General features: G+C 44.3%; 1 protein-coding gene across 1 annotated transcript in view; it reads left to right on the forward strand.

Annotated features, from left to right (window-relative positions):
• The window catches only part of unc5a (unc-5 netrin receptor A), a gene marked incomplete at its 5' end in the record, with an annotated part of 292,060 nt that overhangs the window by 263,015 nt on the left and 11,506 nt on the right, over window positions 1–17,539 (forward strand). Inside the window, 2 exons of the mRNA XM_080416553.1 lie at window positions 919–1,152; window positions 15,538–15,687. Coding sequence (XP_080272679.1) covers window positions 919–1,152; window positions 15,538–15,687 — 384 coding nt within the window. The remainder of the gene's footprint in view (window positions 1–918; window positions 1,153–15,537; window positions 15,688–17,539) is intronic.

Raw genomic sequence — 17,539 nt, forward strand, 5'->3', positions numbered from 1 at the left:
GGGTGTTCTATAAGACTGTGTGTGTGTGTGTGTGTGTGTGTGTGTGTGTGTGTATACAGTATGTCAGTATGCACTAAGCGTACCACAGTGATAAGGGAATTTGAGGCATGTACAAAGCATTGCCTAATCCACACCCGAATTCCTAATCCAGGTGTATTCACATGCACACAAATAACCGAAAAGCTTTTCATTATACGCTACTTTAATGTACCGCGGGTGGGATATGAATTAGTCGTTGATGCATATTACCTTGGTGCCATCGTCGCCATCCTTGTATAGTATGTCCAAAATACTATACCCACCTTATGGCTCTGGCTAACCATCAATATTTTCCCCATATTGTAGCCAGTAGGCGGCGCGCATGGAATACCTCGCCCCAAAACACAGTCGCCCCGGGGCAAATCCGGCGGTATTCACCTGGTATTCCTAAACGTAACCTCAGTAAACTATGCCTAACCTAACCTTATTCCTAAACGTAACCTCAGTAAACTATGCCTAACCTAACCTTATTCCTAAACGGAACCTAAGTAAAATGGTGCCAAAACCTATCCTTATTCCTAAACTTAACCTCATTGAGGCAATTGTACGACAAAGTAAGGCAATAATTTATGAAAGAAACATTAAAAAGTAGAGATACAAAGTTGAAATGTAGAGATACAGGATTTCTGCAGGACAGCAGCAATATGTATTGTATTACATGTATTACTGATTAATTGAGTACAATGGACCACAATGGAAACAAGTTATCCTTTTAGCATAGCATTTGACTGTACTACCTGTACTGTTAACAAACTTGTTAATAAAGTATTCAATCAATAAAAAACACGCACGCACGTTCATCAAGCACCCAGTCAAATGTGAGTGTTTGACCCTCCACCCATACCCTGTTGTCGCCCCCCCCCCCCTCTCCTCTCTTAGGACGTCCTGCTCATGGGCGAGGAGCTGGCGTCGGAGCCGTACTACTGCCAGCTGGAGGCGGAGACGTGCCGGGTGTTCACGGAGCAGCTGGGCCGCTTCGGCCTGATTGGCGAGTCGCTCCACATGGGCGCCGCCAAGCGCCTGCGGCTGGTGCTCTTCTCAGACGCCTACTGCACCACGCTGGAGTACAACATCAGGGTCTACTGCATGGACGACACGCAGGACGTCTTCAAGGTCAGTGCTGCTCAAACTTCTTCCCATAGGGCAGGAGCCTATCTCCTGTTTCTGTAGCGTGAGGCGGCTTGATGTGATGAGGAAGTACACCCCCTGGACATGACGCTATTATGTCTTACCCCCAATCCAACCTGATGGATGATGCTGAGTGCCAAGCAGGGAGGCATTGGGTCCCATTTTTAGAGTCTTTGCTGTGACCCGGCCGGGGGAATCGAACCCGACCTCCCAATCTTTACCCACAAGGCCACTGAACTGGTATACAATAGGGTTAAAGACGTGGGCGAACTCATTGTGGTGCTATGTTAAGTCATTTTGCTAGGGACCCCCCCCCCCAGCTGGAACCCCTTCAAGGACATGTGGGGGTCCCCGCAGGGTCGGAGCGTCAGGGGGGGGTTTAGGGGTGCGGACGTTTCCCGGGCCCGAGACTCCAGGGGCTATATCTTTTGGATGCTGACCTAAAATGTTCATGTCCTCACAAGTATAGTAATGTGTGTGTGTGTGTGTGTGTGTGTGTGTGTGTGTGTGCGCGCGCCTCTACTTGCACGCCTCCGCGCACATATGGGGATATGTGATTCATTTCTTGTGATCGGCGGGCCGAGACGTTTCCCGTCTCATTGCTCAAGAGCATATCGTCTCTGTCGGGTGGAAACCTCATGTCCAAAACTGTTACTTTTCAGGATTCGAATTCAAAAGCGGCAAAAGTAGCAGATCTACAAGCTCCGAAACGCATCGCTTCGCGCCGCGTTTCGAGCTTGTAGATCTGCTACTTTTTATGCTTTCGTGTGACGCTGTGGTGTGATCAAGTTAGGGCATTGATTTACGGAAAAACACCAAAAAGTATAAATATGGAGATAAGAGGTTTCTGCCCGACAGCAACGATATTTCCTGATGCGTTTTTTTTTCCACCCCGCGCGGACGGCATATAATCAAGCGCTAATGCCCCCCTCCCCCATGCCCCCACCCCCCGCCTCCCCCGAGGACTGCCTCTGAGTAGCCTGTTAAGATTTCATTTGCATGGTTAATTAGTAAATTAAAAGGGGAGCCTCTCCGCGCAACCCCAATGCTCTCATCCTCTCTCTCTCTCTCTCTCTCTCTCTCTCTCTTTCTCTCTCTCCCCGCCTCACCTCCCACCTTACCTCTGCCTCCACCAGGGGTGGACAAAGTACTCAACTCCAGTACTTGAGTCAAAGTATAGATACTCCTGGGTCAAACATTACTCCTCTACAAGTGAAAATTTGGCAGCAATTATGAAGTATTATAACATTTGATACGTATAAGTCATTATAAAATGCCTTATATTGTGTTATGGTTATGGTTATACAGCATTATGAGTATTTATGAGCTCTTTTAAATCTGATTATACAGGGTTATGAGCAGATTATTATGCCTTATAAGTATGCTCATGAGTCTATAGTACTTGCTTTTAAAATTACATACATTTCCAAAAGTACATGTAAAAAAAAAAGAATACTTAACTATTCGAAAGCACAAATTACAAAGTGCATTTTCTTCAAAGCATTGTTGCATTACAATTTTAATAAATTAATTGTATATATATTTTTTATACAATGGTGAATCTGCTATTTCCACTATTGTTTGAAATAAGTAGTTAATTCATAAAGTACTATTTCCCTTCCTAGAAATGTAGTGCAGTCAAAATTACAACATCTGTTTTTGAAATGTAGTGGAGTATCCACTACAAAAAATACAAATACTCAAGTAAAGTACAAGTACTCAAGTAAATGTACTTGGTTACTGTCCACCCACGGCCAGAAGAGGCGCTTCCCACTCGGGAATGGTCGACCCCCTCATAGAGAGGTGGTCGGCCATGCCGGCGTGACTGTGTGTGAATGTCTGTGTCTCTGTTTCTCTCTATCTGTCTCTCCTTCTCTGTCCGTCTTTATCTCTGTCTCTGTGTTTCTGTCTCTCTCTCTCTGTCTCTCTATCTGTCTCTCCTTCTCTGTCCGTCTTTGTCTCTCTCTGTGTTTCTGTCTCTCCCTCTCTCCCTCTCTATCTGTCTCTATATCTGTCTGTCTCTCCTTTTCTGTCCGTCTTTATCTCTGTCTCTGTGTTTCCGTCACTCTATCTGTCTCTCCTTCTCTGTCTGTCTGTGTCTGTCTCTCTGTGTTTCTGTCTCTCTCACCCTCTCTCTCCTTCTCTGTCTCTGTCTCTCAGTGTTTCTGTCTCTCTGCGTGTCTCTCTGCCCCCCCTCTCTCTATGTCAGAGCTACTGTCAGGGTTGCCAGATCTGCTTATTATAATTTTCCCGCAAGATTTTATCTGAAAATAGCCGATCTACAAGTCGCGATGCGACGCGTTGTGAGCTTGTAGATCTGCTATTTTGAAATAGCTGATGTATATGTTAAAGTGCTCACGTGGCCCATAGTCGCTTCTTTTGGGCTGGTTTTCCTAGACCTGGTTGCTTGTTTCTCTCGCAGAATCTGGCAACACTGGCTACTGCACACATGTGTTCAGGGAGGTGGCCGGCTGACATGCAGTGGGTGCCGTAGGTGGAAATGAGATACAAGGGGATCGTTACGCGGAAGACGAAGGCTGCAACACCAAATAGATGGCAAACTGCTGCACATTTCTGCAGCAGCTGTGGGGGAGAGAGAGAGAGACAGAGAGAGAGCAGTGTGTTTGTTGCTATAAATCACACCTTGTGTTTGTGCAGAGCGCTATCTGCACAGCGGTAATAATGGGCCTGTCTGTGTGTATTCAGATCATCAGTTGACCTAGTGGCGTTTTACTGCAGTGTGTGAATGTTTGTTGGAATGACCTTGTGTGTCCTCTGTTGGATGCAGGAAGGCTGCTGCTGCTGCACAAAAATCTCTCTCTCTCTCTCTCTCTCTCTCTCTCTCTCTCTCTCTCTCTCTCTCTCACACACACACACACACACACACACACACACACACACACACACACACACACACACACACACACACACACACACACACACACACACACACACACACACTATCTCTCACTGTCTCTCTTTCTTTCTTTCTCTCTCATTGTCTCTCACTCACTATCTCGCTCTCTCTCTCGCTCACTATCTCAGTCTCTTTCTCTCTCTCTCTGTAACTCTCTTTCACTCTTTCATGTTCTCTCTGTCTAGCTCTCTCTTCTCTCTCTCTCTCTGTCGCTCATGTTCTCTCTCTCTCTCTCTCTCTCTCTCTCTCTCTCTCTCTCTGTCCCCTCCCCTCCCTCCCTTGCTCCCACCACACTCTCTCTCTCTCTCAGCCAGGAAAAAGGACACCTGAGCTTGTTGACTCCAGCACTTGTGCTGCTATGCTCTGCGGCTCCCTCGACGCGCTGAAGTGCGTTGCGTTTCTTTCGCTCTCTCTCTCTCTCTCTCTCTCTCTCTCTCTCTCTCTCTCTCTCTCTCTCTCTCTCTCTCTCTCCCCGCCATCTCTCTCATGCAACCTGGTTCTGTGGTAAGCCACGGTGTCTCCTGGGACTTGTAGTTTTTTTTAAGTTTTTTTTTTTTTAAGCCTGTGATTTAGAACAGTGGCCCATGCTGTTTAGTAATCTCGACTTCACACTGCTCTCGGTGCCATTACGGAGGGAGCAGTTCATTTAGCAAGTCCATTAACCACTTTGAGCACAGATTAAACCTCCCTGGAGAGGTGCACCCTAATCACTAATCACTATCTTTAAAATGCGCCGTTTATGATTAGACTATAGCGATAGCTGCCATTAGCGTTAATTGTGATGCGGACCAGTGGTAGGCTAGCAGGCGGCGGGGGGGGTTCAGTGATGTGGCTCTGCAGGAGGCTAGCCATCTATAAGGGGCTCGGTCTTTAGCGAAATCTTAAGATGGGAAGCTCCGCTACAATAAAAACCTAAAAACAACAGCTTAAAACTGATTCTAGAAAACGCATAACCACATAATGCCTGCGTTCACACTGGCAGGCAGACACAAAAGCTACACAGCATATGTATAGCTTTGTAGCTGAAGTTGAAACAACTTTTGTGTAGCTTTGTATCTGTTGTAGCTTTTGTAGCAGCCACAAACGTCAGGTGTATCTTTGTATCTCTGTGTCGCTGGCTTCCATTGAAAAAGAAGGGTATGTCTCTGTATATATAGCTGCCAGTGTGAACATAACACAATGAAAACGGAGAAAACAGGACAATGATTTTTGTATCTTTAATGTTATTATAATGGAAGTCAAAGGGTCTCGGGTCGTGCTGAAACCCTGCCCAAATTTGGAGTCATACGCAGTGGTGGAAAGTAACTAAGTACTTTTACTTAAGTACAATTTTGAGGTATTTGTACTTTACTTGAGTATTTCCAATTTCCAATACTTTTACTTGGAACTACTACTCCACTACATTTCTGATCCAAATATTGTACTTTTACCCACTTCAGCCCTACATACATTTGGCCATTTGAAAATAGCCGATCTACAAGCACACAGCGCGTCGCGATGCGATGCATTTAGAGCTTGTAGATCTGATATTTTCAAAAGATTTTATACATTCGAAAACTTGAAATGGGACATTCTGCATGATGAGTACTTTTACTTTTGGTACTTTAAGTACATTTTGATGCCAATATTTTTGTATTTTTACTCAAGTACATTTTGAATTCCGGACTTTTACTTGTGACGGTGTATCTCTATACTGCAGTATTGATACTTTTACTTAAGTAAAAAATGTGTACTTTTTACACCACTGGTCATACATCCTAGATAGACGACTGACATCATAGATGACAGATATCACAGGCTGGTCACATGAAGTCCGAGATCCACGTTGGACATTCTCATGCCAACCCCGAGATCCACGACACGTGCTTAGTGTTTTTTTCCAGCTTGTCGTTGACTCCTCCTGCAGCAGTCAGGCTTTTGCAGACAAGCTCCAGGGGCACCGTGACTGACTGCAGCACGTTCCAGGAGAGATGTCAGCCCACTGCCCATAAAACATGCTGCACTGTACTTTTGATGTGCTGATGAAAGGGGGCCCTGTTGGAAGGTGTCGCTGCGTCGGGCTGCCCGGTGGCTACTCAGCTCAGCTCAGCTCAGCGGCACGCGGAGCTGCTGTGGATGGAAACGCTTCTGTCAGCCTGAACTGACACGCACGCGTACTGTACTCGCCAGTGGTGGGAAAAGTACTCACATTTTTTACTCAAGCAAAAGTATCAATACGGCAATGCAGAAATACTCTGTTTACAAGTAAAAGTCAAAATTTACTAGTAAAAATACAAAAGTATTGGTATCAAAATGTACTTAAAAGTACCAAAAGTAATAAGTACTCATTCTGCAGAATGTCTCATTTCAGTTTTTCAAATGTATGAAATGTACTGTATGAAAATTCTTTGAAAATCTACAATGATCTACAATGCGTTGCATGGCGACGCATTGTGAGCTATACTTGTGTGGACATCCCGGCCTTGATGAAAACAGCTGAAAAATAGCCAAAAAGCTATGTGTCGGTGTGTGATATCACCACACAACTTAAGTATAAAATAGGGAAAACCCTAACATAACCTCTAAATACCCAACATGAATCTTTTCCTAAAAACATTTTTTAACCATAAAACAACCATTTCTCTTGTGAGGACCAGGAAAATTGTCCTCACGTTGTCCGTTTCTCAAATTCTACTATAATTGTGGCGACATAGTGCTCTCAAAATATAGTAATAGTACACATACACACTCTCTGGCACGCACGCACGCACGCACGCACGCAAACACTAAAAGACACTGCAGTGCTCCATGGAACCTTTTATCTCCCAATTAAAGCAGATTAGAACCAATATTATTGTCTTTGATCATGAGTGTGTGTGGGTGGGGGGGGGGCTCAGGGGAGACGGTGACATTTCCATCTAATTCTTGCCGTATGGTCTTCAGGCTCTGCTCTGCCGGGACCAATTTACTTCATATATTGTCAGTGGAAACCTCATATGTCCAAAACTGTTACTTTTCAGGATTCAAAATTCAAAAACAGCAAAAGTAGCACATCTACAAGCTCAAAACGCATCACTTCGCACCGCGTGCTACTTTTCATGCTTTTGTAGCAGATATACAAGCTCATGGCGCGGCACTCAGCTTGTAGATCTGCTATTTTTGAATAGCCAAAGAAATCTAAAGTGACACAGATGCGTTCCAGATCTTAATGGGTTAATAAAGTATTAAATCAACCAATCCATCAAACAACTTAAGCTCTATTTCAAATATAGTGAAAATAGCAGATCTACATGCTCACAATGTGTCACGATGCAATGGGGTTGTGAGCTTGAAGATCTGCTCACGGGTCCGTTTGGTTCCATTTGTACACTCTCAGAGGTTATGGTGGTCCTTGAAATGAAAACGTTTGAGAACCCCTGGTATTGTAATTGCAATAGCAGACGTGAAGTCCACATAACCAGCTCTGACAGTGGGATGAAACTGGTTCTGGAAACGGTTCTGGAAACGGTTCTGGAAACGGTTCTGGAAACGGTTCTGGAAACGGTTCCGGTTCCTCAATGTTGGATCCGGTTCCTCCAGTTCCTCCGATCCCTCCGGTTCCGGCACCCAACCCTACCCACTGTGCATGCTAAACCAGACCTCATGGTGTCACGGATGTCGTGTCAAATTGCATATCTGAACGAAACGCCTGCAGGGAACACACAGAGGGGGTGACATAAAACACAGTTTAATTAAACTGGATGATGATGGTCAGATGAATGGGCTGTACGTTAGAGATTTGCATCCGGGATTTATTATTATTAGAATATCGTCGCTGCCTGTCGGGCAGAAACCTTGTACGTCCAAAATGGTTACTCATCTGGAAATGTAACCGAGAACCTGCGTTCCACTGGATACGAGGTAGTTATTATTTAGTCACAAGCTCTCGTTAATACTTTTCATTGGTTCAATATTTATAAAACCCACACAGACACACTTAACAACTTTCACTTTAAGAGAATTTCACAAAAATAGTGAAAATAAACGATCCACTTAAGCTCACAATGCGTTGCATCACAAATTCACAACACATTGTGAGCTTGTAGATGGGCTATTTTCACTACTTTTGCGTGACACTATCATAAGACATAAGTGCATTAACAAGTTAACTCAAAGTGTGACTCCCTACCCTCCTTCAAAACCGCCATAAAAGTGCACCTGTCTGTAATTTGCAACTGGTCCTAGACAAGTCTAAGCTTAACACCAGAAATGACCCCCCCCCCCCATGTTTTCTGTACATATGCTCCTAGTTTTGATGATTTACTTTGTCTTTACATGTCTTGATGAATTGAATACATGAATACATAGGGCCACGATGGAAACAAGCCCTCAGGGCTTTTTGTGTTACCCTTTTAGCATCATTGTATAAACGTACCACTGTACTTTTTGCTAATTATTATTATTATTAAAGGTAGGGTAAGTGATTTACTTTTGTTAAAATAAGTGTTAAATAGCTCTATATTCTGATAGTACTCATTGCTATAGAGTGTTTGTTCAGTAAAAGGAGTCTCCCATGTCTCTCCAGCTCTTTATTAAACAGAAAATGCATTTTCAGTGCTCTCTCCTGATTGGCTTAAATTTTGTCACCTACCTGAAAATGATTCTGTTTACTAAAGAGCTGGAGAGACCCCTGTGACCGAACAAACACTCTGTAGCAATGATTACTATCAGAATATAGTACTTTAACCTTTTTAACCAAAAACTACATTTTACCCAAATATATCACTTACCCCACCTTAAGTATTCAATCAATTAATTAATTAATCAAAGATATGATGTTTCTGCCCAACAGCGACGATATATCCCTATCTCACACCCCAGCTGCCATTAATAGTAAGATAAACTAAAGGAGATTTAGTCTTAACTGCATTACTGAAACAATAATACTACGCTATCACAGTTTTTGTTGCATGTTTCATAATGTTGGCGTGCGCAGTGCTTTACAGTAGAGAAATATGCAATAATACTCGATAAAACGCCCACTCACTGTCACATCTATGCACAGTTCAAACCCGGCTCGGTAGCTCTGTATTGAGAGTGAGGACCATTCAAAGGACTGTTGGAATTACTTTGTGAGACGAGTCTGTAATGAATAATTACAGTCCCAGTAATTGAATTGTATTTTTTGTTATATTATTTGGTGATTCGGGGCGAGTATAAAACTGACGTTTTAATAGCCATAAAATTCACAAGACCTCATTTGGGCGCAAAGGGAGAGAAAAGGTTTCATTTACTTCCCCCTTTGTTTTGCTAACATTCTGTCTTCGACTACAAAAGTCATGCTTCCATCAATATTCATGCGGTAATTGTCGAAGCGCCTTTTTTCTTCTTTTTTGTATGCCGCTAATGGCAGAAAAGTGTGTTTCCTATAATCACGCCTAGGACGCTCCAAAAGGATCTCTTAAATCAGTTTAATAGTGGCTGCCGAGTTCTTTTTGTTTGAACTGACCTTAAACTATGATTCATTCTTTTATGTGACCAGCCTCTCCTACTGTAGAGTGTTTTACAATTAGCTTTGTACATCTGTAGCATCTGAGCCAGGAAGCTGCACTAAGACTTCATCTTTCATCTATCAGGGATTAACAAAGTAATGACAGTGTACAGAACACAAACAAGCCCTAGAAATCTCTGTCAGTAGTTCCTGGAAAAGGAGCCTTTTTCACTAACCCTTAGTCAAAGAAGAGGGAGCAAGCTTTGGCAAAAGGCACAGCACCGTAATTGCTGACATTAAGTTAAACAAGACAATAAGCTTTATTACAAAAAAAAAAAAAAACCCTGGCTGAGAAATAGTTTCCATATTATATTTCTGTGTTTTCCCCGGCTTCCCATGCCGTGATTTATCAGGCCGAATGTGCATCTTCTCTCCCTAGCAAACAGGGGTCCCATTTATAACCGGGCAGACATGTGCCTTCTATTTGCAGTTATTAATCAGAGTTGACTATAGCCTGCACGGCCACTGGAGCTCAGACTGATAGACTCTCCGTCAGTAGAGGGAAAAGCCTGTCACATCCTGCAGACAAATACACAGATTTATGGACCCGTGGAGCCGGGCTACTCTCTATATACAGTAGCAGAGGCATTTGCCTGAAAAGAGCAGCTTTGAAAATGGATAGTTGCTGTTTGAATGCGCAGTTGGTTTTCCTATAAACGGGGGGGGGGGGGGGCGGCGTCGGCATGAGGTGGCAGGCCGAGAGTGAGTTTATGCTTATTAAAAGCGAGATGATGACTTTCCTGGTGTTGTACCCCCTCTGTGTTTCACATGAGTTATGGCCTTGACTAATTAAGTGATTAAATCCCTGAGTAATACTCCCTGTCAGATCTAGTAAAGATTGCCAGGGGCTTTAGAATGTCAACAGCCAGTTTATTAGAAACCAACACAAAACCATAGATAGACAACAAGCCACGCCGTCGCTGCTTCTTGACCTTGCTGCGAAAAAAAAAATGTCACGGCGGGGCAAACAAACATGGGGGTTTATCGTCTATTTTGATCCGTAACTTCAAGCCCTCTCATGCCTCCTTTTTATAGTCCTTGACTAATGCAATGATTTGTTTAGGGCGTGTGTCGTTTTTGTGTGTGTGTGTGTGTGTACTCTCTGTATCCACTGACCGGCTGCTGTTGCTGTGAGGGTTTTGGTGCAGCGGCCTATCTAACCTCCTTCTGTCAGCGACAGCCCAAAGAGATTAGCTGTATGAGTGTCTGGTTTCCCTGCGGATCCCCGGCCTCAGTCCATCACAGTCCCGCACTGAGCTGCATCTTTGGGGCTCAGGAGGGGTGGTGGGTGGGGTGGGTGGCAGGGGGTTGGGTCATGGAAAACTGTGGCCACGATTGCAGTAATCCCGTTATCTCTCCCACTAAAGCTGGCCACTCTAGTGACCTGAAGACACGACCGTTAAGCTGCGTCCGTTTCCCTTCTCTCTCACACTCTCTCTCTCTCTCTCTCTCTCTCTCGCTCTCTCTCTCTCTCTCGCTCTCCTCTCTGTCTCTTCGTTGCTGTCGGGCAGAAACCTCTTATCTCCATATTTTCACTTTTCGTGTTTTTTCGTAATTTAACTCCCTACTTGATCATACGAGCGTCACACAAAAGCATCAAAAGTAGCACATCCACACGCTCAAAACATGGCACGAAGCAACGCGTTTTGAGCTTGCAGATCTGCTGCTTTTGCTGTTTTTGAATTTGAGTCCTGTAAAGTAGCCGTTTTGGACATATGAGGTTTCCATCCAACCGAGACGTCTTCTTCCCGCCCCTCTCTCTCTCTTTCCTCCTCCCAGCTCTCGTTGAAAGTTAGGGGGTGGTCTTGGCATGGCACAGCCTCTTGAATTCGCAGTCCTCGCACGACACCGTGGGCTATCTTTAATTCCGTCAGAACAAAAAGGGGGTTTCTCTCCTGCAAGTACTCGGAGTTTGCGCCTTAAGCTCATGCATCTTAATGCCGCCAGCCTTGTAGAGAAAAAAAAAGGGGGTTGGTTTGCGGTTGTCCGGGGGAACTGCTCTCTCTGTCTCTCTCTCTCTCCACATCGCCGGTGCGTGGAAAGACAATTTAGCTCTCTGTTGATGATTAATTTGTGATTTGACGCGCTAATTCCAACCTTGCATTGTTTCCCCACCAGAAAGAGTAAATAATACGGTCGAATTTAACGTCTCATCTATTAGCTCTCGCACGTCGTCATTTGTTAACAGGATAATGGGCCGTAAAGAGGGCCATTACTCTCAGTTCAGAACATATGCTGGAATCCTACTCTCTCTCTCTCTCTCTCTCACACACTCACACACACAGAGGGACAAATAAGCAAACTATATGCAAACAGAACAACGCAGTTTTCAAAGCCAGTAAAGCCTGATTTGTACTTAGACACACTCCAACGGCGAGCAGCAAAAGTAGCAGACCTATAAGCTCACAATGTGTCACAGCTGCGACGCGTTGTGAGCTTAAAGGTCTGCTATTTCCAATCCGCGACACAACTAAATACAAATCAGGCTTAAAGCCAGGCAGCGAGTGCCAACCGACTCCGTGTCCCCCGTCCTGTTCTGCGGTCGATAGTAAAAAGCGTGACACCGTGTTCGCGCATCAGCGCTGTCATGCTCGTTCTGAACCCCGACCACCGTTGGACACAGAGGGGTTTAGTATTCACGCTATAGTAGCCTAGAGATGCTGATAACAGGATAATTGGCATTCAGCCGTCTTTCTCGGGTTACCCGGGGCCGACCGATCCGCCGATGCTAGGTCAGATCCCCGATCAAAGTCCGCCCCGGCACCAATTTGAAATGCTAATCGCCGGCCTAACGAATAATCGTGCTTTAAGAAAATGAGTTAAATGAGGCCCTCTCTGAAAAGCCTCCCATAAACTAGTCTTTTGTCTGCGTAAGAGACATAATAGCAGAGGGGGGGTTTAAGTCTATGGAGAGACGGTCTGCCCTCTGTTATTATCTCATTAGACCCCATCGCTTCGATTCAAAGCCGTCATCTGACCTCCCTGTGAGGGGGAAGAGAGGGCTCTGGGAGCGATTTGGCTCTGCGTTACAGTAATAGGAATAATCTATAGCTTCTTCATCCGTATACATTTTTGAAACAGCTCATGATACAGTCTTTTTCCTCACATCTGGGCTGAATTTGAATAAACTAATGTTATGAAGACAGGAAGCCAGAGATAACCACATGGGAGAGAGGGGGGGGAAATAAAATTATTCATTTGAACAAAGACCGAACCACTCGGCAAACATGGAAATTAGCAAAGCACAAGAGCAAACATGGAAATTAGATCCGCGGCTCTGAACTCAAAAGTGCTCATTCAGTGAAAGAGAGATCATATCAAGCAAAAAGAAAAAGCAGGTAGAGATTTCCAAACGGATAATTAACGGCTTCCTTTTCCATTATAATTGGAATCGGTCGAGCCCGTTCTAGGGAAAGAGTGCAGAAAATTGAATCAGCGGTGTGCAGATAGAAATCACAGCCATTCTCCATCTTAATTAGATGCCTTTGCACAAATCTTTAGCGTGGGCAACCATGCTAGCATGGTGCTGATTCTCACCATATGGCTGTTATCTATGCACACATCTCCCTTTTCGCAGCGCTCGGTCTTTGAGAAAACGTCTCCTAAGCTCACACGTGCGTATTTTCCGCGCATTGCGTTTCCCATTCTGTTAGCATCTTGTTCCTCTTTAGCAGAGATATTAAAAAAAACAAGCAAACTGCTCTGTAGCTGCTCTTGAAGGTATTCCCTCACGACTAATTTCAGATTTGTTTATTTCTCCGTTGCTAAAGGCTCCTTTGATTGGGTGGGGGTGGTGGGGTAGGAGGAGGGGGGTTGTTTGAGTGCTCTCCAGTGTACAAGAGGAACCCTTCAAGCTCGCTGCGTCCGGCTCCGAGTAAACGGAGTAGATCAGAGGGGGAATATGGCACACTTTGCCGTCCCCTTCCAGATGGTCATTTGGATAACAACAAATGGTCCATTGAGCAAGTCCCACGGAGATTAAAATATTAAGCATGCATTTACAAATCTCTGCTGGCACAAAAACAAAAATGAAATTAAGGAGACTCGCCATGCGAGAACAATGAGCAGTTGACTAATGGCTTACTCAGTCACTTCATCACAGTCCAGGTAGCTAGTGGCTCTCTTGCCGGCTGCAGCATTTGCATGCTAATGTGATTCCTGAGAGCTAGATACACGCGCACACGTTGTCATGCAAGCTTGCGCGCACACACACACAGAGTCAGGGAAATAACCTTGCGGTGACATTACAGCACTGTTGAGACAACTTGGTCCAACCCGCTGAGGCATCATGCAGGGATGCTATCTCCTAGCCTGGGATGTGCGCCTGATTTGCGTTCCTCGTGTGTGTGTGTGTGTGCGTGCATACGTGTGTCTGTGTTTAGAGTGTGTGCATGTGGACATCCATTGCACGTGTGCACACCAGCCTGACTGTGTGCATTCACCCGGTCGTTCATTGTGCTTTGTGAGTGCGGCTATGTTTACCGTGTGTGTGTGTGTGTGTGTGTGTGTGTGTGTGTGTGTGTGTGTGTGTGTGTGTGTGTGTGTGTGTGTGTGTGTGTGTGTGTGTGTGTGTGTGTGTGTGTGTGTGTGTGTGTGTGTGTGTGTGTGTGTGTGTGTTGTGTGTTTGTGAATCCAATTTGAACCATATTCCTATAGGTGGTTTGAAATTCTGAAGGTGTGTCGCAGTCCGGACACCAGATTCATACTCAGGTCGCTCACCGAAAATAGCCGATCTACAAGCAACACGTTACGATGCGACGTGTTGTGAGCTTGTAGATCTGCTATTTTCGTCGATGTCTTCTAGAATAACACAAAACCGATCTGATCACAGTGAACAGAGAAACAAATCACGGTCTCAACAGCCTTATTCCACAGAATATTATGATTAGAACTGACAGTAAATATAGTTGTTGATTCACTCTCATCTGCGTAAGCACATACTGATACACTTGCTGCCATGACCCTCAACTGCTTTATCAGATAGACTGACGCCTGTGCTCAATGACATGCATGATCTGCTGTTGTTCCTACCCATTCAGTTCTTTTCCATTTCTCATATCTTCTGGTCATCTCATGTGTCCTCTCAGGTGTATGTGCTTACACTGATGAGAGTGAATCAACAACTGTATTTACCGGCACAGCAGATAAATGTCAGTGTTAATCATATAATTATAACAATTTACAATTTAGGCATTTAGCTGACGCTCTTTATCCAGAGCGACTTACAATAAGCAAGATAATCACATACATCAAATGCAGAGAGACAGTGTAGTGCCTCAGTAAACTATCAGTCTAAACAATATACTATCACTATAATAATAACATTGAAACTATAGGATAGGCCTACCAGGTAAACAATGAACCTAGCATCTGTCTAAATAACTTGCTATATAAATTACATTTTAACCTTGGCATAAGTCTGCATGGTCGTCAAAACTTGGTCAAATGCTACGGGCTAATAAGGTGGAGTCTGAAGAGGTGAGTCTTCAGATTACGCGGAAAATTGGGAGTGAGTCTGCAGTTCTAACTGAAACAGGGAGTTTGTTCCATTGTTTTGGAGCCAGGAGGGAGAAGAGTCTGGGACGTCAGCATATAGACTTTATTGGGTTTTTTAGGGCATTGGTTCTCAAAGTGCGGTCCGGGGACCCCCAGGGGTCCTTGGGGGTACCAGGGGGTCCCCAGCAAAAGTAGTTAACATAGCATCACAATAATTTTAACCACTTTATTCATTAATATGTTGGCTATTCAGAGATAGCAGATATACAAGCTATTCCTGAAAGTTTTAGAAAAATATTGAAAATGTCCCTAGCACAAAACCTTTTCAGATGGGGGTCCGTGGCCAAATGCATATTAATTTGGGGGTCCTTGACTTGTAAAAGATTGAGAAACGCTGTTTTAGGGAAGGTTCAGACATAATATTGTACCTCTTCTCCCCCCCCCCCAGGAAGTGGTGCAGATGGAGCGGCAACTGGGGGGGCGGCTGATCGATGAGCCCCACGTCCTGCTGTTCAAAGACAGCTACCACAACCTGCGGCTGTCCATCCACGACATGCCCCTGGCCCACTGGAGGAGCAAACTGCTGGCCGGCTACCAGGTATGCTTGGCATGGGGTCTCTCTGTGATGGGTTTGGGGTTGTCGAAGTGTGGAGATGGTAGTGGTGTTTTGTTTACTTCAGTAAAATTAGCAGTACGACAATATAAAAAATACTCTGTTACAAGTGGCCTGTATTCAAAATTTTACTTGAGTGAAACACTTGAGTGAAAAGGCGTCAAAATATACTTAATATACAAAACATACGGTAACACAGTAAAAGGTCTCAAATGTTTCAGGATTTGTCAAACAGAAAATAGCAGCCTGCTGAGGCAGCGACAGCGAGGTTGGATATTCTCAGAGATCAGACAGGAGCTCTGAGCCAGTGAGCAACTTCAGTGCAATCCAGCATATTGTGTATATACATACACGCACACACACACACACACACACACACACACACACACACACACACACACACACACACATTTCAATTTCTTTATTTGAGTCCACATTTATAAAATATCATTACAGGGGCACAAATATTTTTCAGTTGCTTTTGATGTCCCGCACACTCGAAACAACATGTGTCCCAGTGCTTCAGTCCAAACAAGTTCAGAATATAAACAACAAATGCACATGAACTTATTCACAGTTAACATTGGTGATACACTTCAGTCTGCCATATTACCAACACCGGAGAAAAATTATGGGTACAGGAAGTACCTTCTCCTCCAAATAGATCGACTGCCTATAATGGAGGAGATTGAGCAATATGTTGCAAGCTGCTTTGCCTTACACTTGGACAACCCCATCCTCAAGCCCCTGACCACCAGCCTGTGGACATGGCCCAAGCTGCCAAATATAAAAACAATGAGCTGGCACTTGTAGCCTAGATGTATAATGGCTTGTACTAATGGCTGGTATTTTACTTGCTTAGTAAGGAAAGCTTCCTCTAAACTTGAATCAAAAGTACAGCCACACACACACACACACACACACACACACACACACACACACACACACACACACACACACACACACACACACACACACACACCCCCACACACACACACACACACACAGATCTACAAGCTCACAGCTTGTTTGAAAAACAAGTAGTACAATATTTGCATCTGAGAGATAGTGGAGCCAAAGTTTAACCACTTGAAGGGTTATGGTTTAGAAGCGGTTCCAAGTACAGAGGTGACTCAGGTCCAGTTTACTAAGCCTAGAGGGTTTAAGACAAGTGGTTAAAGTATACAAAAATGGAAATGGAAATAATGAAGGGGAAGTGGATGTAAGTACAGTACTTGGGTAAATGTACTTAGTTACCTACTCCCAGTTGCATGCTGGGAGATGTAACAGCGAAGCGATGCCTGGCAGGATTAGTCGAAGCTGCACGTCACCAGATAGTCAGCTCTGCCCTCCTTTTATTGCTGATGAGCGTTCATGCTCCAGCTCTCTCTCTCCCTCTCTCTGTGCACCAGTTATTTGTTTCTTTGCAGAGTGCAGAGTTTTAATTAAGTATGTTTATGTTTTTGCTTTGGTTGATGACTTTAAAGATCCGCACAAAGGAGTGATTTCTTTAGTTTTGTTCTGCGTGGTGTTGTGTGGCTGCAGGCAGGACGAGACCTAATGCTCTCCCTATAACCTTGGTACAGCGTGTGACTTAAAAGTCACTCTCTGAGCTCCAGAGAGGGAACTTAGTTTGTGTGTTTCGTATCTCTTATCTCACTATTTTATCATTTTTTAAGTTTTTTTCCGTAAATTAACGCCCTACTTGATCATACTACAGCATCACACAAAAGCATCAAATGTAGCAGATCTACAAGCTCGAAGCGCAGCGCGAAAATACGTTTTTTGAGCTTGTCGATCTGCTATTTTTAATATTTTCGAATTTGAATCCTGAAAT

The sequence above is a fragment of the Gymnoscopelus braueri genome (assembly GCF_963280865.1).
Source record: "Gymnoscopelus braueri genome assembly, chromosome: 20".
Taxonomy (NCBI): domain Eukaryota; kingdom Metazoa; phylum Chordata; class Actinopteri; order Myctophiformes; family Myctophidae; genus Gymnoscopelus; species Gymnoscopelus braueri.